At 45.3% G+C, this 24,247-nt stretch overlaps 2 protein-coding genes across 14 annotated transcripts in view; one reads left to right on the top strand and one right to left on the bottom strand.

Annotated features, from left to right (window-relative positions):
- Positions 1 to 24,247, top strand: part of SKAP1 (src kinase associated phosphoprotein 1) — a 344,210-nt gene that overhangs the window by 314,023 nt on the left and 5,940 nt on the right. For 12 of the 13 annotated variants that reach the window (XM_083709717.1, XM_083709713.1, XM_083709707.1 and 9 more), the window contains one exon: positions 1,751 to 2,120. The exons of the other annotated variant lie outside the window; for it this stretch is intronic. The gene's annotated coding sequence lies outside the window, so the exon portion shown is untranslated. Of the gene's footprint in view, positions 1 to 1,750; positions 2,121 to 24,247 lie in introns of those variants that run through there. 13 annotated transcript variants of the gene reach the window in all.
- On the bottom strand, positions 13,938 to 24,237 carry SNX11 (sorting nexin 11). The gene is made up of 5 exons (XM_083709914.1): positions 22,860 to 24,237; positions 20,835 to 20,935; positions 19,818 to 19,916; positions 17,201 to 17,413; positions 13,938 to 15,894 (listed from the first exon to the last, which is right to left on the bottom strand). The coding sequence occupies exons 1-5, from the start codon at positions 23,022 to 23,024 to the stop codon at positions 15,762 to 15,764; spliced, it is 711 nt and encodes a 236-aa protein (XP_083566040.1). The 5' UTR covers positions 23,025 to 24,237; the 3' UTR covers positions 13,938 to 15,761.

The following is a 24,247-nucleotide window of genomic DNA, read 5'->3' as shown; positions in this document are numbered from 1 at the left end:
GTCAAAATACAATTTTAAATTTTACAGAATGAGTGACCAATCTGTAGCCTAGGTGCCACAAGTGGCACAGGCAGTAGATTCTCATTGGCTTGACTGTAGCATGGAGTCAGGTCTGATTTCCTGCCCGCTCCCCACACTTAGAGGCAAGGCCACCTCAAGGCATGTGAGTGGGGTGCAGTGTATGCTGCAGTGGAATTAAGAAATACTTTGGACTTTGCTTGGGTGCCCTAGTCCAATAAATTGGCCACCACTGTTTAATTAACTGCAAGACTAGCTCCATGTTTGCTTGGACCTGGGTACCAGATTTGCTCAAGCAAAAGCCCACTACTCTGTCACAAGCTGGATCCTTGATCCAGTGTTACATTTTAAGAACATTCATATGAGTCTGCGATATGATAAATATCATAGAATCATAGAGTTGGAAGAGACCACAAGGGCCATTGAGTCCAACCCCCTGCCAAGCAGGAAACACCATCAGAGCACTCCTGACATATGGTTGTCAAGCCTCTGCTTACATGCCACCCCCAATCTCTACAGCAGTGTGAGATTCCAGGTAGCTCCTGGTGCTCTTTACCCTGAGTCTGCGTTTTGCTTTTATGGTATATGGTATATGGTTTTGATACATGGTTTATATACAACATATATAGACGTGGGTCCTGCTTCCTCCATAGGCACATCAGCATCCTTGCCCTTCAGCTTGCCTTGCTCCCTCAAGTCACACCCCAGCTTCACACTGGTCTCTTTTAATGCAGGCAGAAGTCCCACTGCCTTTGATCCTCATGTTGTGTGGATGACTCATTACCCTAGGCTAACACCTCAAAGGGAAATATGCCTGACTCAATTACTTTCTAACACATGTTAATTTCAACCGATTCACGAGGAGTCTAATACACAGTTTAGGAAGTTAACTTAATTGGTCTCTCACACATGCTAATTAAAGGATTGGAAGTGTCTAGTTATGGATCTGTCCTAAATGTGCATGAGTGTGGCTGTTTCCTGGTTTTAATACTGCAAGCCTTAAACTCTAGCACCTTCAAACCTGTAACACTTTCCTCTGATATCCAGAGTCCTGAGATTACAGCAAGCAGGTGAGCAGGCTTTGTGCCAGATCCACTCAGGTCACTTGCACACTCCTCAATTTACCCTCCCTGCTGGTTTCCCAAAAGCCAAGAGTGGTGAGTTGGAAATTATGCCAGGTCTGGGACTAGATTCATAGGCCCTTTAATCGTTTATGAGCCCTGGGCAAACTGCTCAGCATTCCTTGTGCTGGTGCCTTGTGGCAAGTGATTGCCTGTACTGTATTCACTGTAGGCTTTTCATTTCTAGAAGGAAATTGGAGGCTTTCTTCATATAACTTGAAATTTCCAAGCAGGGCTTATTTTGTGAACCAAGAGCAGAGGGGCATGCAGTACCCTAAGGCTGGATGTAGTGGGTTAGTTACCTAGAATGAAAACCCATTTTTGAAGTTTGTGTTTCAGACATACATAACAGCAAGTCCAGGACCGTTTTTGTGGAGATTGATTGATTTACAATGAGCACAACATTCGCCAGACGTCACAAACGGAGGGGTCCACATCAAGACTGATGAAATATTGTCAATTAAAAAAAAATGGAGTGGGAGGGTCTTGCGGAGCAACAAAAAACCTGGGCTGAATGTGGGCTGTGGGTTGGCCACCTTATTGATCATTCTATTTTCATAGTTTTTCCTCCCAAATGACCATCTTCACATTTATTTTATGTTCCCTCCTAGATAACCTGGGTCTCATCTCTTCCCGTCCCTTGCATTGTTGACGCAACAGAAACACTTCCTAGAACCCCTCTTTGCAATTCCTAAGAAAAATATGTGCACACGAGATGTCCTCAACCCACATTAAATCTGCTGCAGAAGCACAGTCTCCTCTCCTGTTGTTCCTTCAGCCTTTTCCATTCTAAGATAGAGTTCTTCATACTCTAGAGACTTTTGCTGTAGTACTTTCCCCCCACTTGGCACATGCTCTTGTTCAGCAGAAGGTGGCCAAACATTCCACATACATGATGGTGGGGGCAGTACTTGCTTTTGCAGAACACTCAACGTTGACAATATTTCAGAATAAATACTTCTGTCATTTGCTGATTAGAAAGTGTTTATTGTGCTGAAGTTTCTCTCTCTCTCTCTCTCTCTCTCTCTCTGTGTGTGTGTGTGTGTGTGTGTGTGTGTGTGTGTGTGTGTGTTTATCAGCTAGTCAAGTTAGTTTTATTGCTTTAGCCAAAGGCCAAAACATCCAGTACAGAATACAGTATAATTAGAATAAAACTCCCAAATCCCAGATAAAAGTTATGAGGGAGGCTGAAGAGATTCCATTTAGAACAGAGTAATTTGGATTTTATTCATGCTTAAAATATTAAGTATGCTTATAATAAATATACGCTACTTACATTAAGAGAAACATAAAGATTGAAAGACAACTGGGTAAAAAAGAAATAAATGTTTCATTTTTGTTGCTATTCATTTATTGCAGCATCAGAGGTGGGAACGCGTTTTAATAAGAAATCTGGCAGACACGCAGACACACACACACACACACACACACACTCCTACAGAACAGGCCTGTATATTCCAGGTGAACACACCTCACAGCCTTGTCAGCAAGCTGCTTGACTGACCTGTTTTCTTCAAGTCCCAGGCAGGCAGCAAAGACAAAAGGTTTACTGAGCCCCTGTTTGGCTGTCATACATGGCTGCTAGCTGCCTACCTGGATAGGCCACAAGTTGGACAGGCTAGCTATAAATATAGCAATACTATATAAAGAAAAAAAAATCCATCTGACTTACAACTCATGGATAGGTATTTAGACCAAACTCCTAGCCCCCATCTTGTTCAAGATCTAGCTTTTTGCTCCAAAATCTGATGGAAACCCAAAACTGATCTGCTTCAGCTTTAATAATGCAATGTAAAATGCCACTGCAGGCGATTCCTATTTTTTAGAGTGATAAGTGTTGGACTTCAAACTTGATGTGCACGGGAGCCCTTTGCCTATGGATGGAGAGTGTCTTGCAGATCTTAGTGGAAAGGAAATCTTTGTGCTGCTTTGCATGCTAAAGATTCCAGGGTCAATTCCTGGCATCCCTCAGTAGGGCTGGGAGACACCTCAATCTGAAACCCTTGAGAGCTGCTGGCTCAGAATAAATGTTGCAACTAACACATCCAGGACAAGTGCATGGAAGGTTGCCTGCCTACACCTGGATCTCTGGGATAAAGGTGGCAGAGCCCTCACTCTCTGACACAATGGATCTAGTTGTGTGAGTTTTATTAAACTACACCTCCAGGGTGTGACATAGCTGAGCTATGAGACTGCAAACCATCTGCCACACTGTGATGCCAGCCAGCGGAAAGCTGTTTCTCATCATATTTCAGGTGTAGAGGTCATTGAAGCCACAAGATGGCGGTAGTTAACTGCTCACCTGGTACATCTAAATTCCCAGTGGTAGCAAACCTGGAGTTCTTCCCCTCCCACACTCCCCAGGGATGACATGTGAAAAGATAGTGTTTCATGTTGACAAATCCAATGGACGTGCTTCGTGGATGAAAACCTATGCTGTGACCTGCACACAGCTTACTTAAAATCCACTGAAATAAGTAAGATTCTCAGTAGGTCAACTGTGTGCAAAATTGCAGCCTTTACATTTGGTTTCAAAATGGCTTAACTGAAACTAACTAGGGAACGCCTTAAGCAAATTCCTCTAACTTGAATTTGCATGTAGGACTTTGCAAATGATTTTGTTTCAACATTCACTGTTACTGAGGCAGAAACAAGGAGAGCAATCTAGTCCCATTTGATCACGGCCAACACACATAGGGCTAAAAGTAGCTTGGATGCCTTTTCACCTGTATCATTGTCTGAACATGTGGACATGTGCGGAAGTGACATGGCACAAAATAGATGTGCTGAGTACACTTCCCACATTCCCATTCAGTCCTCCAACTCTGCCTGGGTAACTTGCTAGTAGCATAAGGGAAAGGGAGATAGGGATATGAGATGCACACACAGAGCTACCATTCATCAGATTGCCTTGGTATAAATCTGGCAAGCTTCACATTCCTCCCAGAATCTACCAATGGGACGTGAGGTTTAAGATTTTAAAATAATCCTTCTAAGTCATATTTGAAAGCAAAATTGCAAGTTTTCAGAAATTCTGACATTTTACCAAATTTCAGTTTTAGAAAATGCAGAACGCAATTCTTTGAGTAATGTGAACTAGACTACCTTCATGTCAGTGTGGTGTAGTGGTTAGTGTGTTGGTCTAGGACCTGGGAGGTCTGAGTTCAAATCCCCACTCAGCCATGGAGCTCACCGGGTGTCCTTGGGCCAGTCCTAGCCTAGCCTACCTCACAGGGTTGTTGTGAGGATAAAATGAGGTGGAGGAAAGCTGTACAACACCTTGAGCTCCTTGGAGGAAAGATGGGATATAAATAAAATAAAATAAAAGTAAATAAAATAAAGTAAAATATGTTCACATATTCATTTATTTATTTATTGCATTTATATCCCACCTTTCTCCTGATAGTATACAATTGATTACAACTTGCTTTGGACAAACAAGTGGTGCATTTTGCCATCATGTCCCATTTAATTTCCCCGAGACATCTACTTGTCCACTTTGCAGACAAGGCTACATGGGCCCTTGGCTGGTCTACATGTTGTTATTACAGCATGGTCTTCTTGACAAGTGTTTGGTAGAGAAACTGGAGTAAACAGGAACTCTCCAGGGTGCTGAAACATGCATAAAATAACCCACTATCCTATTCATGAAAATAGATTCCTCTTCTTACCCAGACTTTAAAGTCTCTTCATATGATGTGCAATAACATCCACATCAAAGACGGCATGTATACTGCAACATATGAAATTTAATGTACATTTATTTCACATAAACACAAGCACTCTCTTGGCAATGCTTTAGATTATTTGCATTAAGCAGGGGGACTAAATGGCTTATAAGATCTTAGCCAACATAGCCTAGGAAATTTACCACTTTGGAAAGATACTGATAATTCTCTTTTAGAGCCTTAAGATCTCCCAGAACTACATTTCCCAGAGTTCCTTGAGAGAGGGAAATCGTAACAATTGATTTAAATTGAAATGTAGTCAAGCTTTTAGAGGGTTTCCATAGCATGGATACAGATTGGGCATTAAGAATGGGAACATTCAGAAACCAGAATGTGAAGAATGTTCAACCTATTTGAACATTACATCTTCTGAGCTCAGGCTAGCTACATGTGAATGCAACTATTTCAGATAGCAATTAGAGAGAAAGAATAAGCAACAATGAACAAAAATTCATTAACACATTTCCTTTTTTTCAGTATTTCAATAAAGGGTTATGAGTGATTCAATATAAAAGGTCAGTTTGTTTCCATGTCATCTATTTTGTTATGTACTGAATTCATTTTTAGAGTCCCAGCAGATGTTTAGTGTTTATGTTTAATACTCCAGTAAACATTGCACTGTGCCAAGACGTGTTCTGATTTGCTGTTATCCTTAGCTTTACTGTGGTAATAAGCTGTGTCCACAACTCCACATTTACAAAAAAGTTATTTCAAACTTGAGTAACTGTTATAGCTTCAACATATTCTGGAAACTGGAGTTTTGTGAAATAACTGACAGGCATTATAAAAATTCAAGAACACATACCAGCCAGGCAATGACACTCAAGGAGGGTATGACGTAGGGCTGAAGCAGGGTGTAGCTTGGGGACAGAGGTTATGGCTTGGGGGCAGATCCTGAGAACCAGATAGAGAGGTCCCCTATCCCTTCTACATACACCTGACAGCAAACACTGATGTAGTCAGGACAGCAGAATTTGAAGGCAGCAATGCTTTGGCATCCCAGTTGCAGGAAACGAGTGCTCTTGTGCTCAAATCCAGCTTGTGGGATTTCCCACAGGCATCTGGTTGGCTAGACCAGATGGGCCATTGGCCTGATCCAGCAAGCTCTTCCTATGTTCTTATCTACACACTCGGAGAAACCCAAAGGATGGCAGAAGCACACACCATCTTTAGGATGTTGACTGACCACTGTTGGAGGAGGAATGGAATGAAGTATCCTTGACAAGGGCATGGCTGGAATCTTTGGCATAAGTCCCACTTGTACTTTTAATTATCAGATCCGGAGGCAAAAAGCAAGTCAGGGGAGAGGCTGTCTTCTTCAGCATACTCAGTGTGTGAGCTTCCCTAAGGCATCTGGCTGCCTGTTATTTGAAGGCGGTGCTAGGCTTGATGGTCCTTGTGGTCTGACATTTTAAGATAACAATTCAGTTCTTACTTTGATGCAGGACATAAACAGACACAATCCTGCTGACAAGGATGGTCCAGTTGCAGGAAGGAAGGAATTTACCTCTCATTAGGAAATATTTGCCTACAGTTTCTGTAAGTCCAACTTTGCTGCCACAGAGACCACTTGGGCATGGAGAGAGATGAGAGAGGCACCTGGCGGGGTTATTAGCAAACTTGGAGTTCATCCTTCTGCAGGGACTGGTTCATAATTACAGTCATTTTCTAGCTGTGCGATGAGTGTTTCATCAGGGCCTGCCTGGCTCTATCTCTCCAACCCTCATCAGTCACTAGAAGGGCTCTTTAAAGAGACAGCAGCTCCACCACCACCAGCCCTCTCCCTCTCTATTTCTTTCTGAACAGCTGTGCTTTAATTGGGAAGACATATTTGAACCTCTCAACTCACAGGAGGCAGGGATCGCTGCCTACCGCAAATTGTTTGCTCTTCTGCACAACTGTGTGGCCCAGCAGAGGAAAAATAAAGGGCACAATTCACTGAGAAGTTCTCCCGCAAAATCTCTATTGAAATAAATGGGAGCACATCTGCTTCATTTCAGTGTGGATTGTGTCCAGTCTGATCTTCTTGTAAATCAGCTCCCAGTATTCCATCTCACACTCCCAACATGCTCTCATATTCTAGCATGACCAAGACTCAGAACACAGGGCTGCCTTTATTCTCTGTGGTTCCCATTGAGGTCTGCGGCCTCAGCAGTGGCTAAGGCGGGGAATTGGCAAAATGACTGGCATCCGTCTCCTCCCTCTGCCCATCAAGGCTTACTAGCTCTCAACAATATTTAGCATGCACACAGCACTTTTGTGTCCACATGCATCAGCCTTGTTAGGTAGGTTAGTACTATTAATCCACATAGTTCAGGTGTGGGGAGCTGAGAGTGTGTTTCCACAGAGTTTATTGCTGCAGTGAAATTTAAACTAAGGTCTTCCTATTTGCAACTCAAGTCTCTAAGGCACTTTGCTACAGTAGCTCCTAGTGATAATGTGAATAGGGGAGGACAGATAATAAGCCAGGAGCTTTTTGGACGGAAGCTGTTAAAAATAAAAATTAAATTAAAAATCTACTACATAGGAAATCTTTATAGTGAGGGTAACTAACCTTTTTGGCATGGGTCACATTTACACTTGGCCAGCGCAGATCAGCTGAGAAGGGTAATCACCCCTTCTCCCTCATGAAATGGCTGATATGATTACGTAGGCACTGTGCCCTGTACAACATTGTTTCTGCTTATTTTTGTTTCCCTTTTTGCCACTGCTCCTAAACTTGGTTGGTTCTTAGAGAGTGAAATGATTTTTATTTTTTTTACGAAGCCAGACCACACACCCCAAACTGGGGATTAGCCACCCCTGCTCTGTAGATCCACTGACTTGAGCAGTACTGCCTCCCATAATCCAAAGTAATTGTAAGAATCTTTTCTTAAAACTTTCCTATCATCTCATGGGAACAGAACATGTCCTGCACCCAGTCACCCCACTCTAGAGAAGGCCGTGTTCCTAGTGCCTGGGCTACTTCACACTTCGGGCACAAGCTTGGCATATATGGGCCCAGTGAAGGCTGGACCATAAGGGCAAGGAGAGCACTGCTCCACTAATCTCCAGTCTATCATTAGCCAGCCCCCACCTGCCTGCCTTCTTACTAAGAAACAGAATAGATACACTTGTCACTCACTTTGGCTCCGCCTGCCTCTGATCTCCCTTGTCTTCTGCCCTGCCAGCCCCCATTACATGGACATCTCAAAGAGCTGAGCCGGGATCTGCTGTTCTTCATGCATAGATTTTATCTTCTGCACCAAAGCTATGGTGTGAGCTTCGGCAAAGCTCAGATCCCTGCTCTGTAATATAAGACTCATGTTGGCCTTGCTCACAAAAATCCTAAAAGAACAGCAATACCGTATAGTTTACAAAGTACTTTGCATGTGGAATGGCACCATGCAGGAGTGCCAACTTGAATAAAATATTGTGCAGGCCCAGGTAAGCCCCGTCCCACATAATTACATGATGCAGTGCATGCACACGCACACACACACACCAATTGAGTGGGAATGCCTATCAACTTTATGGGGGCCCAGCCCCCTCAAATGTTTTATTGTGGGGTCTAAAGCCCCTACAGCCCCCGAGCTGGCTCCTATGGCACCATATAAAATGATTAGCTATGCCAAACTGGCAAGCTGACTCCAATGTGGCTCTCTTCTCATCTCAGTAACACAACTTCACGTCTATAGAGTGTTTCAAGGACCTCACGTGATCCTTGCAACACCCTAGTAGGATTGGTCACTGCTGTTAGTCCGATAATGCAGAGGGTTGCCCATAGCTAGTTAATTAACTTTGAAATCATAAATGTGAATTTCTCATTTTGGAACTAGGCGTCTCTTGGTGTTTCCACAGCATTGTAGCAATTAGCAAGGCGCTGTGGCTCAAATGAGTAAAGGCAGCCAGCTCCCTCCTGCACATTTGTAAGATAAGCCTCTGGAAGCAGGTCCCAGGAGATAAATCCCAGTAAGGTCTGAATCCTTCATCTCCCTTTTAGGAACCAAGCCCTGGGCCCAAGGAGGTCCCCATCTATCTACAGCTAGTATCCCAAGCAGTAAAACCAAGGTAGCACTTCTTTTGTTGTTGTTGTTTTAAAAAGGGTGGGCTAAGGTAGTAGATAACCCTTGGGGTCTCTTCCAACTCTACAGTTCCATGTTTCTATGTTCATTGGCCTGGAAGCCTTCCCTTCTAATGCCAAGATTAGAAGGAGCAGATTGTAGGTTCTTGGTTGTGAAGAAAAGGCGCTTGAAGCATATGCAGAGTGGCATTCATCTTCATTATTAATTTGTATCATGGATGGCAAATGTAGTGCTATCCAACTGATGCTAAACTCCAACTTCCATCTGCCCCAGCCAGCATGGCTAATGGTCAGGAACGATGGGAGTTATAGTTCAACATCTGGAGGGCTGCGTGTTGGCTATCCCTGACTCATATGTTGCAGGGTCAAGATTCCTATTCAAAACTGTCTCAAATAAAGCTCTGCTTCAAGGTCATCTTGAACTTCCCCTTTATTTTAGAATATTGGACCCAAATTGCAGTGACTTGATGGGGAGGGCGTAATAGTAGCAGGGGTCCCCTGCATATTCTAATTCACATGCTTGTGCGGCTGCAAATCCAGTGCTGAAAGGACGATCTGCAGTCAGCCCAGTTCAAATAGAGCCTGGTGTTTTTTCTTGCCGTTTTTACTTTTGGCAAGAGGTGGCGCGTGGAGAATAAGGGTGCAGGATTCGTGTCCAGGCCTTGATAGAAAGAAGCATCTCTCCCGCGTCTCAGATGGCTGCCCACATCTCGATCCGCAGCTGCCGCCCCACAACCCTGAGCTTAATGAGCCTGCAGTAGGCACAGCACTCAACCTCTCCCTCCCCCCTTTTTTTTCCTTTCCCCCTAATCACCACCCTGAAATTCCAGGCTGCTGGCAGGCACAGCAAAAATTACTTTCTCCATTTTTTTTTTTTTTTTTAAGGGCAGGCGCCTGCCAAGAGAAACTCGGAATGGAGCAGAAGGCAGGGAGACTTGGGGAGCCTTAATGATGCTCCGCCAGAAATCATGCAGGCAGCGGGGAAAGAAAGAAAAGAAACAAGCCAAGAGAGATGTTTGCAACTCCAAGCCTTGACCTGGCTAACAGCTTGCAGCTCCAAGGGTGTTAATCCCCACTCCCCAATCTCTCAGCAGAGGAAATAGCAAGAGTTTGGAGGAGCCAGAAAGCCAGAGACAACCCTGCAACAAAACAGAGGGAGGCACTCTCCTCTGGAGGCAAATTTTGGGGCTCCCATTAAAGGTGGAAGGTAGAGCAGTCTGGCCAGCAACTTCTCCAGTGCAAACCTCACTGAATTGAGAGAGAATAGCTTTGAGTATGTGCAGGATATATTTTTTGCCTCCCTAAATAGCCAAGCAGCATGGTTGGACTTGGAATAAGCCCACGTTGAAAGTGCGATAGACACAATCTGTGCTGAAGTTATCCAGGGAGCCTTGAGAAGGAGAAGGGAAAGCCAGCACTTGAGCTAAGATCTCGTTAAGAAGCAAGGAACCTCCAGGCCAAGTTAGTCCCTTACAGGAACTAAATGGATCTCTGCACAGCAGGGAGGCTAAACCAGCTTTAACCTAAAAATAAAGCCTGCAGATGTTGATATTGCTGTGGCACTCCTTGCAGAGAACCATTTCCTTTAACACATTCAACCCTGCACATTTGTACTACACCATTTCTAAAGGCAAAGGGCGGCTGCACTTATTATTGCCTAGATCTACAATCCCTGCCTTTTAATCCCGGCTGTATTGAGACTAGACACATTAAATGGAATTCATCCCAACTCTCATCAGCCCCAGCCAGCATGGCCAGTGATCAGGGATTATGGGAGTTGTAGTCAAACGGTTGGAGTACCACAGGTTCCCCACACCTACCATGCAGACTTAAAATGCACTCAGTATGCTCAGAGGGTTTCTTGTTCAATGTTTTAGTGTTACATTCCTAGCTTTGGCCCTCCTGTTGCAAACATGCCAAAGGCTCAGCGCTGCTGAATCTCCCCTCAAGGTCTCATTTAAATTCTTGGTTTGTGAAGCAACAGGCACCAGGGCTCACTTTTACCTTGTCCAAGGTTTGTTAGGGACTGGCTGCCATTTCACCATGGGGAAGGAAAAGGTGTTCTGCATACCCAGGACTCTCTAGCCAGCTCACAGTTGTAGAGGGAAAGTATCAGAGAATGAGAATCCAGTGAATGCCACGATAAATGTTACATTGCTAGATCAAATCAAGATCTACATAGCCTGGCTGTCTGTCTCTAAATAATGGCGAGCCAGCTGCCTTAGGAAACTCTCAAGCAGGATGCAGAAGAGATCACCATTCCTCACTTGCCCTCAGCAGCTGGTAGTCAGATATGCCGACCCTGAACATGAGGTGTGCCATTCAGCAATCACAGCTCATAGCTAGCCACAGATCGTCCTACATAAATTAGTATACTCCCATTTTGAATACATGTGGGTTCACTCTTCATGCTGTGAGCACCTTGTTTCCTATACCAAGTAGGTAACACCCGCCCCAACTCAGCCATTCAACTACACAGAATGAGGTGGTAAGAGTTCTGGACTGTACTACTTCAGACTGTGGTGGAGGGGGCTGGGAAAAAAATACTCCCCCACTTAGAAAATAAGACTCCCTGCATGGAGAAAGCTAGCATGTCAATAACTTACAGTGCAGGCCTCTCCTGGCAGTGTTCCTGTTCTTCTTCCAAGGAGTTGCGTTGGTTGTTTTTGCATGGAGGAACAATGGAAAATGAGCATCACCAGCACCTATAAACTGAAGTGCATCTCTGGACTCTGCCACCTCATTCTGCTGTGTGCTTGGAAGCCAAAAAGCCATCAACACATTCTACAACATGTCTACTACTGATTGCACAAACTTTGGTTTGTCCTGAATCTGTAGGGCAATATAGATACTAAAAGTGTTTTTGGTCTGAACCTGAGCATAAAATGAAGCCCTGCCTAACTTGCACTGGTTCCCTACTGGTTGTCTCATCATCTCTCTCCAAATACACTCGAGAAGAGAGAGAGCACCATGCGGAAAGGGGAGGGAAGACTTGTGTTGAGTTTTCAGGAGGGTGGGAAATCAAATCTCCGAACAGCTCCGAATGACTGTCTGGAAGCTTCGAAAGCTGAGCTGGCAAGGGCAGGTGGTTGCACAGCTGCGCCATTTGGATCATGCGCTCTCATCAATATTCATGAGGCAGCCCAGCCAATCAGGAGAGTAGCTGTCATTAGTGAGCATCTGGCTAGTGAGGAGAGGTTTATTCTGTTTTTGTTTTTTGAAGTGAACTTCTTTTGACATTTTGAGAATTTTCCTCTGTAGGTTTCAAAGTCCTCTTTGCCCACCCTCCACCTGCGCATTTGGCTTGATCCCTTTTGCGGCACACAAGGCCCAAAAGCCCCCTGCAATGTAAAGCCATAACTAAGGAGAGGCAGAGGAGATGTGAAATTGGGGGGTGGTGGTGGAGGGCCTCCAGAGGTATCGCATCTCAATTTTTTAAAGTAATAATGAGTGCCTAGTCTGATATAGCCTCAGCCGCATGACTACTTCCTACAGTGCTCCACTAACTTAAGACTCTAACAGAAGACAGCAAGACTGTATCAGAAGTACTTGTGTCAGAAGTAGCACATGACCTTGGGTTCTTTTGGCACCAGAAGGGCATGAAAAGGAGCCATGCTGCAGCAGCAACTATGCAGCTGAAATAATATAGAGGAACTTAAATAGATACATAGCACTGTACCTAAATGTTCAAAGCACTTCATGTACATGATCTTATTAATCTTTAGCATCCCTAGTAAGGAAGGCCAGCATTATTATCCCTATGTTACAGGCAGAGAGGCAAGGCCAGTGAATAATAAAAGGTAAAGGTAAAGGTACCCCTGCCCATACGGGCCAGTCTTGCCAGACTCTGGGGTTGTGCGCCCATCTCACTCAAGAGGCCAGGGGCCAGTGCTGTCCGAAGACACTTCCGGGTCACATGGCCAGTGTGACATCGCTGCTCTGGCGAGCCAGAGCTGCACACGAAAACGCCGTTTACCTTCCCGCTAGAAAGCGGTCCCTATTTATCTACTTGCACCCGAGGGTGCTTTCGAACTGCTAGGTTGGCAGGCGCTGGGACCGAGCAACGGGAGCGCACCCCACCGCGGGGATTCGAACCGCCGACCTTTCGATCGGCAAGCCCTAGGCGCTGAGGCTTTTACCCACAGCGCCACCCACGTCCCTTAGCGCCACCCGCGTCCCTTCAGTGAATAATACCATCTCTTAAATCTACTCAGTGAGTTCTTGACCAAGCTGAAATTTGAACTGGGGGACTTTTGTCTCTTAACTGCTGTGCAGCCATGAAACATCAAGTTGAAATAGTCTAGAAGTAAAGACTAAGGTGTAAATCCCTACAAAACAAAGTCTAGTATCCAGCAACAGCCCAAACACCAACACCAACGTAATCCAAAATACCACATGCCACAAGCAGAGGCCAAGTTCGTGACAGAAAACAGCTTACTAAGCAAATTATGGCTGGTAGGGGCTGATGGGAATTGGAATTCAACAACATCTGGACAGCCACAGATCCCCAAAAGCTGCTACAAGATTTTTTAAAATCCCAGATTCATGACCTATCCCACTTGCCAGTAAAACCTTTTCCTACCTCCAGACATATCAGTCTTTCAGCCAAGGAAACATATCCATGCCAAGTGAAAACTAACTGACAGATCACCCCATCACCAAAACACTCTCCTGTTTGCCCCAATATCATAAGAGACCTTCCCTATTATTTAGGGCTGCCCATTTTTTATGCCTTTAGTGAAAGGTTAACCAAAACCTTACCAGGGACACTGAAGTCTCCCATGTCTCCTAAATAATAATAATATTTAACCTGGATTGGCTCCAGCTCCTCCTATTATAACATGCCCCTAGCCAAGCACCTGAACTATCCACTGGCAATCCATGCATAGTATGATAGGTGCTACAAGTGTGGGATGAGGTTGGCAGAGGTTATTCACAAGGGAACTGCATTTTGGTTAAATCAAACATTCTCAGGTTGGGTAAAAAGCAAAGCACGGTAAATGGACATTGACTGGAAATGTTATCCTTTTTTATTTTTGCAAGTATACACATTTCTGAAGATTCACATATACAGTATCTTAGAGGATGTTCTCACTGTGCACCTGTTGCAGCAAGGGATCTCCTTCTCAGTGCTGCAATCTGTGGCTGCTAGGGAGTGTGCATGAATGAAACAAAATCCCTTCCTGCTTCATCAGTACTCAAGGGGGCGGACTCCGATAAAATGGGACAGACAGGTGCCACTGACCACCCTCACATGGATGCTCCCATGATCTCCGTGCTATAAGATCCTGCAAGAGGATCTTGTGAAGAGGGCCTTGCAGCTTACATCCCAAGGTCAAAATGACTGGAAAGTCAACAACTGGTGAGATGTATATCTGAACTTGGCCTGTCTGTTGATGGATGTAATAGGATATTCCATTATTACTTTCTATACACACCATTCTATATACACCACCAGAACTTGAAAGAGAGGACCACTTGCTTCTCTTGTTTTTCTGCACCCTCCTCAGTTCCACATCTAAAAAGAAAATATGTCATAACTGGGTGGCAGACTGGGGAGTGGGAGAGTGAATGATTAAAAGCAACGTATGACCAGAGTTTTCAGGTGATAGCAGTTCTACTTGCATGTTTGTTTTACTGAAATATTTGGAGAGAGAAAAAGATCTGAAAAAAGGTCAAAGCACTTTAATTGAGGAGTTTCTCTGCCATTTCAAAACTCAAAGGCCACAGACTGAATCTGCAAGTTACAGCAGAAAGCACCCAGACACCAGAGTTGATGTTGGAGGGCAAGAAACTTCCTAACTTTCATTAAAAAGGGTTTTCGGGGAAGTGTATGGGTATCACCAGAAGCCTAATTTCATAATCCCCCCAACTTTGGGAGACAATGGAGACAGAGGAGAAGAAACAGTGAAAAAGAGAAAGTAAGAGATGTTTCATGCAGACCTCCCAGCCTATTTCTTTTAGCTCTGCATTATCTTCTACCCAAAGGAGAATGGGCAAGTCAGAGGATCTCCATAAGATCTTTGGTCCTCTGCCTGTGCAATGACAATTGGAAGGAAATTATTTAATACCCTCACAAAGATACACAGTGGTGGGGGTATGGAGGGGTCATCTTATTTCTAGAGCACATGATGGGTTGCATGCATCAAACATACAAGAGCATTACAGAATAACCTCCTCATTTCCCCCTCGATGTTCTTAACACTCGCACCCTCTAACCAGAAGAATCAGCTCTGGTGCTAATGAGCTGGCGAGGGTGCCCAGCCACTCATCCCAGCTGCATGCAGCTCCGCCAGGGAAACCCAGATGTGGGCTTGGCATCCACAGCCAGCAGGTGGGATCTCTGGCTCTCTGTAACAAAGGAAAGTCCAACCCCAGGCGAACTGTTTTTGACACGCCTACAGGGTAACCAAAGACAGCTGGGCCTCTGCAAGAAACACTATCAGCGATGGAAAGGAGGAGGGAGAGAAAGGGAACGCAGCCAAAACAAAACTGAGCAGCTTCCTGCGTAGGATTGTTTGCCAAAATCTACAGAAGGTGGGATAAGAAGTGATAGGCTGACATGCCCTTGCTGGAAGCCAGCTCATTTTCTACAAGGCAGGATCAGGCTGCAGAAACAGGAGCTACATCATATAATTTACAGCTACTGCAGTATTCCTAGGCGTGAGCTTCAGCCTCTTGGGCATTGGTCCAGGCTGGTCGCCCACTCAGGTCACCAGTTACAGCATAGGAGTTGGACCCTGGAGTTTTGACAGGCAATGCAATTTCCAGGAAAGGGCTAGAGACAGAGCTCCAAGCACATCCTGGAAGGAGCCCTTTTCCCTCTTGTTCTCACTGTTCCTTGACAAGGTCAGCTGATGCTACGGTGTCAACCGGCAGTGGCTCCTCTTCCTCAGAATCCGGGCTCTCCAACTGGCTGTCTTCCATGCTGATGTCACTCCAATGAGGGTGAGATTCCACAGAGCTTTTGGAAAAGAGGGTTGGGTTTCAAAACAAGGAGGTAAGAGAAAAGGAGGGTTGGGTTTCAAGAAAAAGGGGAAGGAAGGGAAGAGAGATGATACTTTGTTGGCAATCTCTGGTTCCTTCACAGAACTATACATCCCAGAGTTCCTTGGTTTGGAATCAGACCAAACACATTTACACCTACACTGCCAATGTATCGTTTAAGACAGAGGTGGGCAGATGGCACATCAGGATCTCCTGGGAGAGCTCTAGGTGATTTGAAGTAGGTCAGCAAGCGTTTTTGGCTTCCAATTGTTTAACAATGGCAACAACCAAATAACTCCCATCCACCACCCCAGTTATTAAGAAAGCTGGAAAGAGGGCACAAGAAATTGACCCCCTCCCCCCTGTTCTGGTACTGAAAACAAATTTCTGGCAACAGATTAATTTAATTCCAATGGGGGTTTTTTGTACCTGACTCTGATTGTTAGATCTTGGGGTTCTAGTAAAAACCAAAACAGATCCTGCAAGCATGAACTCTGCTCACCCCTGCTCTGAGAAATATGGTTAGGATTGCCCCCCCCCCCCCATGCACACAGTTGCTTAGAGAGACAAAGCACCACACTTTCAAATGGCGCACCCAGGAATCCTGTGTGATATGGAAGAATGCTGCAGTTTATCTCTTGGGAAGTATGGTGTAGCTGTTTTGACTGGTTAAGAACCATAGCCAGTCTAACATCAAAGCACCACTGTGAATTAAGGAAGAGCGGGAGATGGAAGAACGGCACACAATTGTAGATGAGCAGGAAAATAGTGCAGAAAATACTGTACTCGGTAACTTAAACCTCACTAAACACACACACACGTATTATAACAAATTCAACAAAACTACATCTGAAAGAGAAAAAAGCTTTCAAGACCAGAATTTAGTTCACCCCCCTTTGGCTCAAAACCATAACTGTTTTTTTAAGATTATGGGAAATGATGAAATCCAACTACTGAAAAAGCCTGTAGTGCGGTGGTTAATTGCTTGGTGATGTCCAAGCCTTGCTTACTTGATTAACGAGGCTGATGGCACTTGATTGAGGAGGAGGTGGAAAGCATGATGTTCCTGGAATCTGTGGCACTACTCTACTTTTTCTGCCCTGTCTCTGGGAGAGAGAAGAGACGGGAGCAGAGCTCATACGCAACTGATTTCCCATTCAAATACTGACCTTTCTCTTCCAATCCAGCTCTTTCCCCCAGATGGGAACTGTTTTCATTCTAGATTCGCTTCAGGGTTTTCAGCATCTAGTACAAACTGCACCAACACACCCAGTTCCGATTACCTGCTGCTGAAGTCCCCTTTGGCCAGCAAAGCAGTATGGCTGTCCTCCTCCTGCACCCAACCACAGTTCGACATGGCGTAATGGAGAATGGCATCTGTGACGCTCAGAGAGCCCCGACCCTGGACGCAAGCTTCAATCTCTGGTATAGAGAGCTGGCTCTGGAGGAAGAGGTGCAGCTGGCTATCCGAAAGGAGCACAACATTTTGTACCACCCTCAAAAAGAAAATGGAAGGTAGTAAGTACCAAACCAAAGGGATAGCAAACAGTGCCTGGTAAACCATGCTTTCTGTATTACAGTATTTTAATATTTTTTTGGAAGCCGCCCAGAGTGGCTGGGGAAGCCCAGCCAGATGGGCGGGGTATAAATAATAAATTATTATTATATTATTATTATTTCTGTACAAGAGAGCCTTCCCTAGGACTTCTTCCCACATCAAGCAGCCCTTCCTGCCCTTCTCTTCCACTTGGCCAAGTCTTAGCTTTTGGCAGGCTAGCTAAGGGAGTCAGAGATAAGCCAAATGCACACAAACGTCTGCCCTACAAAAGAGAGCAATCATAGGGTTCAGTGAAGGCTGTCTACCTCCAAGCATCTGCTGCTCAAAGTGACAACCTCTCAGCCTAATAGTAGGGACAGTCCTGTTCCACTATCAAGTTAAGACTTCATGGGAGTTGTATTCCAGCAGCCTGGTCATGTTGTTCAGATGCCTGATTATCGTCTTCCAAAGCAACTATTTTATTCCCAACTTAAGAATGGAAAGCATGATGAGGTTTAAACAAAAGAGGTTTAAAGACTCTCTCAAGGCAAATCTCAAAAAATGCAGTATAAACACTGACAACTGGGAAACACTGGCCTGCGAGTGCTCCAGTTGAAGAACAGCTTCTACCAAAGGCATCATGGACTTTGAAGAGGCACAAACTCAGGATGAAAGGGAGAAATGAGCTAAGTGGAAGGCACATTTGGCAAATCCTCACCGTGATCTACTCCCACCTGGAAACCTATGTCCCCGCTGTGGAAGGATGTGCGGATCCAGAATTGGCCCCCCACAGACAAACTGTTAAGACCATATTCATGGAAGCAGTGGCAGAGCGTGTGCCCGCACTGCCTGGGGCAGGTGCACGGGGTGTGGAGGGCACCCTCCCATGCACCACAGTTCAATGTAGGAGAGGGGCAGGGAAGCTGCTACCCACTCTCTTTCTGCTCTCTGCTGCCAGGTCAGGCCAGGGTCAGACATGACCCAGTGGGAGAGCTGCTGCTGCTGGGCATGAGGTGTGCCGCAGCTGAGGAGGGTGGGTGACAGCACTGCCACCCACTCGCCTGCTCTCCTTCCCAGGTCAGGCCTGACTTGTGGGTGGAGCTGTGCCAGCCACAAGCACCGCAGCCAGAGGGCAGCTCCTGGTGCAGAACCAGGCTCCTATGAAGGAGCCTGCTATGGGGGTGCCTGTTTGCGCCCCCTCTCAAAACTGCGCCCAGGGACACGGCACCCACTGCACTCTCCATGCGATGCCTTTGTATGGAAGACAATCTTACTTAGCTACAAGTGATCCCACAGTACAGTACAGTACAGCAGGGCTATAGGTTCCCCAACCTGATCTAACCCATTACTACTTTAAAACATGTTGGAAGTCACGTTGGGTATTGTGGCAGGTTTTTTTTAAGTGCAAATGTAAGGTATAACTATTCTTTAAAAATAAATAGATATAATGTTTCTCAAACTGTTATTTCCAACAAATTGCTTGAGACACCTGGAGAATACTCAGGTTGAATGATTACATCTGCACACCATCTTTGTAGAGGCCAGGAGAAACGCAACACATAACCGCTATGTTGTATTTTCCACATACTGAAAGACAGCACCACAGAGCTGGCTTGTCTAACTCTCCAAGTTTTAAAGGGCCATGAGATATACAGGAAATTGCCTTATACCAAGTCCGACCAATGGTTCAGTACTGTCCACTGACAATGGCTCTCCTGCATTCAGGTAGGAGTCTTTCCCAGGCTGACCTGGAAATTACAGGATCTGAATCCAAGACCTGCTGCATGTGAAGCATGTACACAACCACTGAGCTATTGCGCTTCCCCTGACAGCACAATAGAGCACCTTCCTTGCAGTGGGGATCAGCCAAGTGGAGGAAGGGAGATGTTGCCCTCACTCTGGGCTAACTGCTGCTCACTCCAACTACATTTCTAAGTCAGTCTCCACATGTGAGAGCCGGGATAGCAAAGTGAATGTATTGGACTAGGAGAAGACCTTCCACCATAAAGTCCTCTGGGTAACCCTAGGCCAAGGCATCTGTCTCTCTCTGGCCTAGGCTACCTTACAGAAAGCTTTCAAAGATAAAGCAGGGTGACCCCACCTTATACCCAAAGCTTCTTAACAGGAGGACAGGGTAAGAATTAAAAAAGAAGTGCAACGGAAGCTAAACGCACTTATCCCAGGCCAGAAGGGGAAAAGAAAGGGGCAGATTATGGGGAATGGAACACATTAATGTAACAATTCATGGGAACGTTCTTTCTTATGGAGAAGCCCAACATATACCCACATTTCTGCCAAATGTATGACAGCATCCAAGCTCATAACTCTGCCCTCCCCCACCTTCGTTCCTACTTTCTACTCACTTCTCCAGGAACTGCTGAAGCCCTTGCCTCCGCTTCTCAATGAATTCATCAGTGCTGCCTGCAAAGAAGGTGGACTTCCCTGGAAGTTCTGGGACAGGCCTGAAAGATAAGAATGAAGACACTCCAGTCAAGTTGCATGCACATTAATAGGAAAAGAGATGCTTCCAGTCTCTGACTATATTCCAAGAGCTTGTTGTGCACTATTGAAAAGGGAACCCTCTGGAAACTACTAGTTCTATCAGCTACCTCCTGCATTTTGCTCTTGTCAGGAATGAAAATGACTTCCCACAAACTCTCACACGACTCCTTTGATTTTGGCAATGAAACTGGTCAAAGCACATTAGTGAGATGCACATCTTCCACAGGACTGACAGGAGCTGTTAGCACATGACGGGTCCCCTTACGAAAAACTCAGCATTTCTGCAAGGTGAAGCTGATGTCTTTGAATGGTCCTCAGCACTAAATTATCAAGCTGGATTTGCAGAAAAGTTATGTAGGTTTCAGGATGCTAGATCAGTATCAGAGCAGATGCTAGATCAGTAGCAGAGCTGGGCTCACCTGCAAGTTAATAGATGTAACATGAGCTTTGCAAAAGGTAAATTGCAAGCCTCTTCTAAGTTCTAACAAAAGAAATCAATATATAAAGCAGCCTTATTCAGAGGGTAGCTGTTGCTCCTTCTTGCCAGTAACATCTCTGACTGGCAGCAGCTCTCCAAAGGTGTCAGGCAGGGGATCCTTTTCCCAGCACTGTTAAGTCCAGATCACTTTTAACTTAAGACATCAGGGAATGAACATGGGATCCTCTGCATGCAAAGCATGTGCTCTCCCAATGAGCTGCTCTTCATTAGGCACATTTTAAAGGCTTCCATTCAAACAAATGCATTTAGAAACCTCAACTAGTTTTATTTTCAACAGAGCTATATTGGGGCATAGGCCCTGCCTATCCTGGTGACGTTTTTCATAGGCTTAGCAGACAGGGTACAGCAGGCTCTGAAAAGATTGCCATTTCACACTTACACCAAGCCGGCATTTTTCTGCAGCCGTTTCTTCAGCCACACAAACTCACGGTACCGTCTGCGTACACAGGATGTCTTGGCTGTGAAGGCTTTGCTGTTGGTCTGCATAATGAGAAGAGAGAGTGTTGCTCTGAGATTCCGTTCCCCCCCCCCTTTCATTTTCTTATCTCAGGCTCTTTTTTCAAGCTGCCTCCCTCTGCTGGCCATTTTGTTAAAGCCGCACTAGCATTATACAGTGATACCTCGGGTTACAAACGCTTCAGATTACAAACGCTTCAGGTTACAGACTCCGCTAACCCGGACGTAGTACCTCAGGATGAGAACAGAAATCATGCGGCGGCGGCACAGTGGCAGCGGGAGGCCCCATTAGCTAAAGTGGTACCTCAGGTTAAGAACAGTTTCAGGTTAAGAACGGACCTCCAGAACGAATTAAGTTCTTAACCCGAGGTACCACTGTAGACACTTTGTGCCATGAGAACTGGAGATGCAAACTTTTAATCATTATGATGACTGAACTAAAGATTGCATTGACCAACAGGTGAGACTGTGTCAGCAAAGAGCATGCTTGCCATTTGATTTTTTTGGTATTAAAAGAATGGCATTTTTCTGTTTACTGTCCTTTAACTATTAGCAACAGATCTGTTTGTCTTACATTTTCTTCTGCCTCTCAGAGAGGTACCTACAACTGAGGCCTTGGAAATGTGACTATTATTATTATTATTATTACTTGATCAGCCAAGGCAGGCAGTGGGATGAGAGCCCAAATAAAAATTGTCTTAGGGGAAATCAGACCAAAGATTCATCTAGCCTAGCAGTTGTCAGTCAGATGCTGCAGAAAAAGGTAACATGAAGGGTGCATTGTGCTAGCCATCCCTTATTTATCTACATGATCTGGTGGTCCAGCCTCTAAACTAGCAGGTAAGGTCCCCAAGATAGTTTGACTCCCAGCCATCCTCCACATAATCCTCTAATCCAGAGATGGCTAGCTTCTGTTTTCTCAGAGGTCACTCTGTTATAGCATAAGGACCAGCACAATCCCTGGATTAGGGTTGTAGCTTAGTGGCAGAACATCTGCTTTCTACATAGAAGGTTTGAGGTTCAATCCACGGCATCTCCAAGCAGAGGCATGCCAATGGAGACAATACTGAGCTGTGTGGACCAATATAAGGTGCCAATGGAGAGTACCCATGACTCCTAGAAGTCTCTTTCAGACTTCTTTGCACTGCAGCCTGGAGAAGGGAAGAAGCAGCAAGATTTTCTCCTGCTCTTTTTTTCATTCTCCAAACTCCATCACAAGCAAGAGAAACTGTATCATTCTTCCCTCTGTGCCTGCTAATGGGCTCTCTTGCAGTCTTGTCTCACTTGTGCAGAGCTTTGGAAAAGGTAAGAAACAAATAGCAGGAGAATTCCTGCTGTCTCTTGCCTTCTGCCTGCCCGCGATGCAAAGTTAACTTCTCTTCCAAATTCTGTGCAGTTGCCAGAGGGACTGGAATACAGGCAGTTTACTCTCAGTTATAGGGATGTGGGATGTGCTGTGGGTTAAACCACAGAGCCTAGTACCTGCCGATCAGAAGGTTGGCGGTTCGAATCCCCGGGACAGGGTGAGCTCCCATTGCTCAGTCCCTGCTCAAAGTGCAAGTAGATAAATAGGTACCGCTCCAGCGGGAAGGTAAACGGTGTTTCCGTGCGCTGCTCTGGTTTGCCAGAAGCGGCTTAGTCATGCTGGCCACATGACCACTGTATGCTGGCTCCCTCGGCTAATAAAGCGAGATGAGCACTGCAACCCCAGAGTCGGTCACGACTGGACCTAATGGTCAGGGGTCCCTTTACCTTCACCTTCACTCTCACTTATACAGCAGTTTGAAGAAGTAGCAGAGGTGGCCATTTCAGCACTAGGTGAAGATGGCTTTGTTAGAAGAAGAATTTGTTCTACACATGTTTTCTACATGAAATGACAAGCCATATTTCCAGTCTCTTTAGCTGTTGCTCTTTGGACCCCTTCCAGCTCCAGCTTTGCCATACTTACATGGAGGAATATTTTGTAGTCCACATACGAGTTCCAGGAGCCCTCGTTCTGGACACGAGGATCTTGGACACGCACAGTGGTCAGCTCCTGGGCATGAGGATGGTGGGGTGGAGAAAACACATTAAAAAGTCTCCAATCCCAATACTCCTCCCCATGGCCTCTCATCCCATACCTTAAAAGGAATAATGACTCCTAGCCTGAAGAACATCTACAAACAGAAACTGTTTAAGCAGATAGAAAAAAAGCCTTGCTAGATCACACCAAAAGTACATCTACTTCAGCACCTTTTTTCAATGATGGCAAACCAGAGGCACCCAGGAAGTTTAAAAGCACAGAATGAAAGCAAGCACAATACTTTCTTTGTTGCCAGCAACTGGCATTGTCTTGGAACATGGAGGTATGGATGCATTCAAGTACCAGGTGCTGAGGATGAAGGCTTATAGCTGTTAAAAGACCTGTCCTCCCAACTCTGTCCAGCCCTCTTTTTAAGCCCTGTAAACGAGTACTCTTTATAGGAAGAGATTTCCTTGTATCCATTATTAAGCTGCCTGCTAACAACTGCCCCTCCAAACAACAATGGTGTTTGGATGTACAGAACTCTATTATGTTCTCCCTTCCTTTTCCAATAGGTAGATTCTATGGTATATACGCTTCTGTCCCACTTCTTCTGAAAGGAGTGGAGGGGCTGGTTGAATTTGAATCCACAACCTTATTGAGAAAGAAAGAAAGATGAAGAAGAAGAGTTTGGACTTGATATCTCGCTTTCACTCTCCTTAAGGAGTCTCAAAGCGGCTAACAATCTCCTTTCCCTTCCTCTCCCACAACAAACACTCTGTGAGGTAAGTGAGGCTGAGAGACTTCAGGGAAGTATGACTGGCCCAAGGTCACCCAGCAGCTGCATGTGGAGGAGTGGGGAAGCGAACCCGGTTCACCAGATTAACTGCTCTTAACCACTACCCCACGCTGGCTCTCAGAAAGAAATAAAGAAAGGTCCTCTAGCTCACCAAACCACACAGCCTGAGCAAATAATGAAAGGCACAGCCCCCTCTATTGCTGGCATATGGGGGGATTAAGTTGAATCCTTGGGGTAATCAGAGGGAAACCACAGTGACTAAGCAACCATGTACCATACTAGCAGATTTTTGCGCTTGAGCCTGTTGAACCTGATTCACACAAGCAAGCTGAATAAGTGGGAGGTGGGGTGGAACACAGACTGAATGGCATGCCTGACCCTATGGGGATCCATGTACAGTCCTGTGTACCAAAGCACTTGCACACTGAGCCTTCCACACAACCACCCCCAGTGATTCTTTAGATTAGAGCATGTGGGAGTTTGGGGGGGGGGGAATGATGACAGAGCAAACAGAGGGGCGTGAATCTTTATGGTT

Source organism: Podarcis gaigeae (genome assembly GCF_964106915.1).
Source record: "Podarcis gaigeae genome assembly, chromosome: 13".
Taxonomy (NCBI): domain Eukaryota; kingdom Metazoa; phylum Chordata; class Lepidosauria; order Squamata; family Lacertidae; genus Podarcis; species Podarcis gaigeae.
Note: the sequence above shows the minus strand (reverse complement) of the source record. Positions and strands in the feature narration are given on the sequence as shown.

Coding starts and splice junctions, on each gene's coding strand:
- SNX11 (XM_083709914.1), bottom strand. CDS start 23,024: ATGAGAGGCCATGGGGAGGAGTATTGGGATTGGAGACTTTTTAATGTG. Junction 19,917..20,834: donor CAGAAAAATGCCGGCTTGGT/GTAAGTGTGAAA, acceptor CTTATCTTTCAG/GCCTGTCCCAGAACTTCCAG. Junction 15,895..17,200: donor AAAGGGGACTTCAGCAGCAG/GTAATCGGAACT, acceptor CTTTTCCAAAAG/CTCTGTGGAATCTCACCCTC.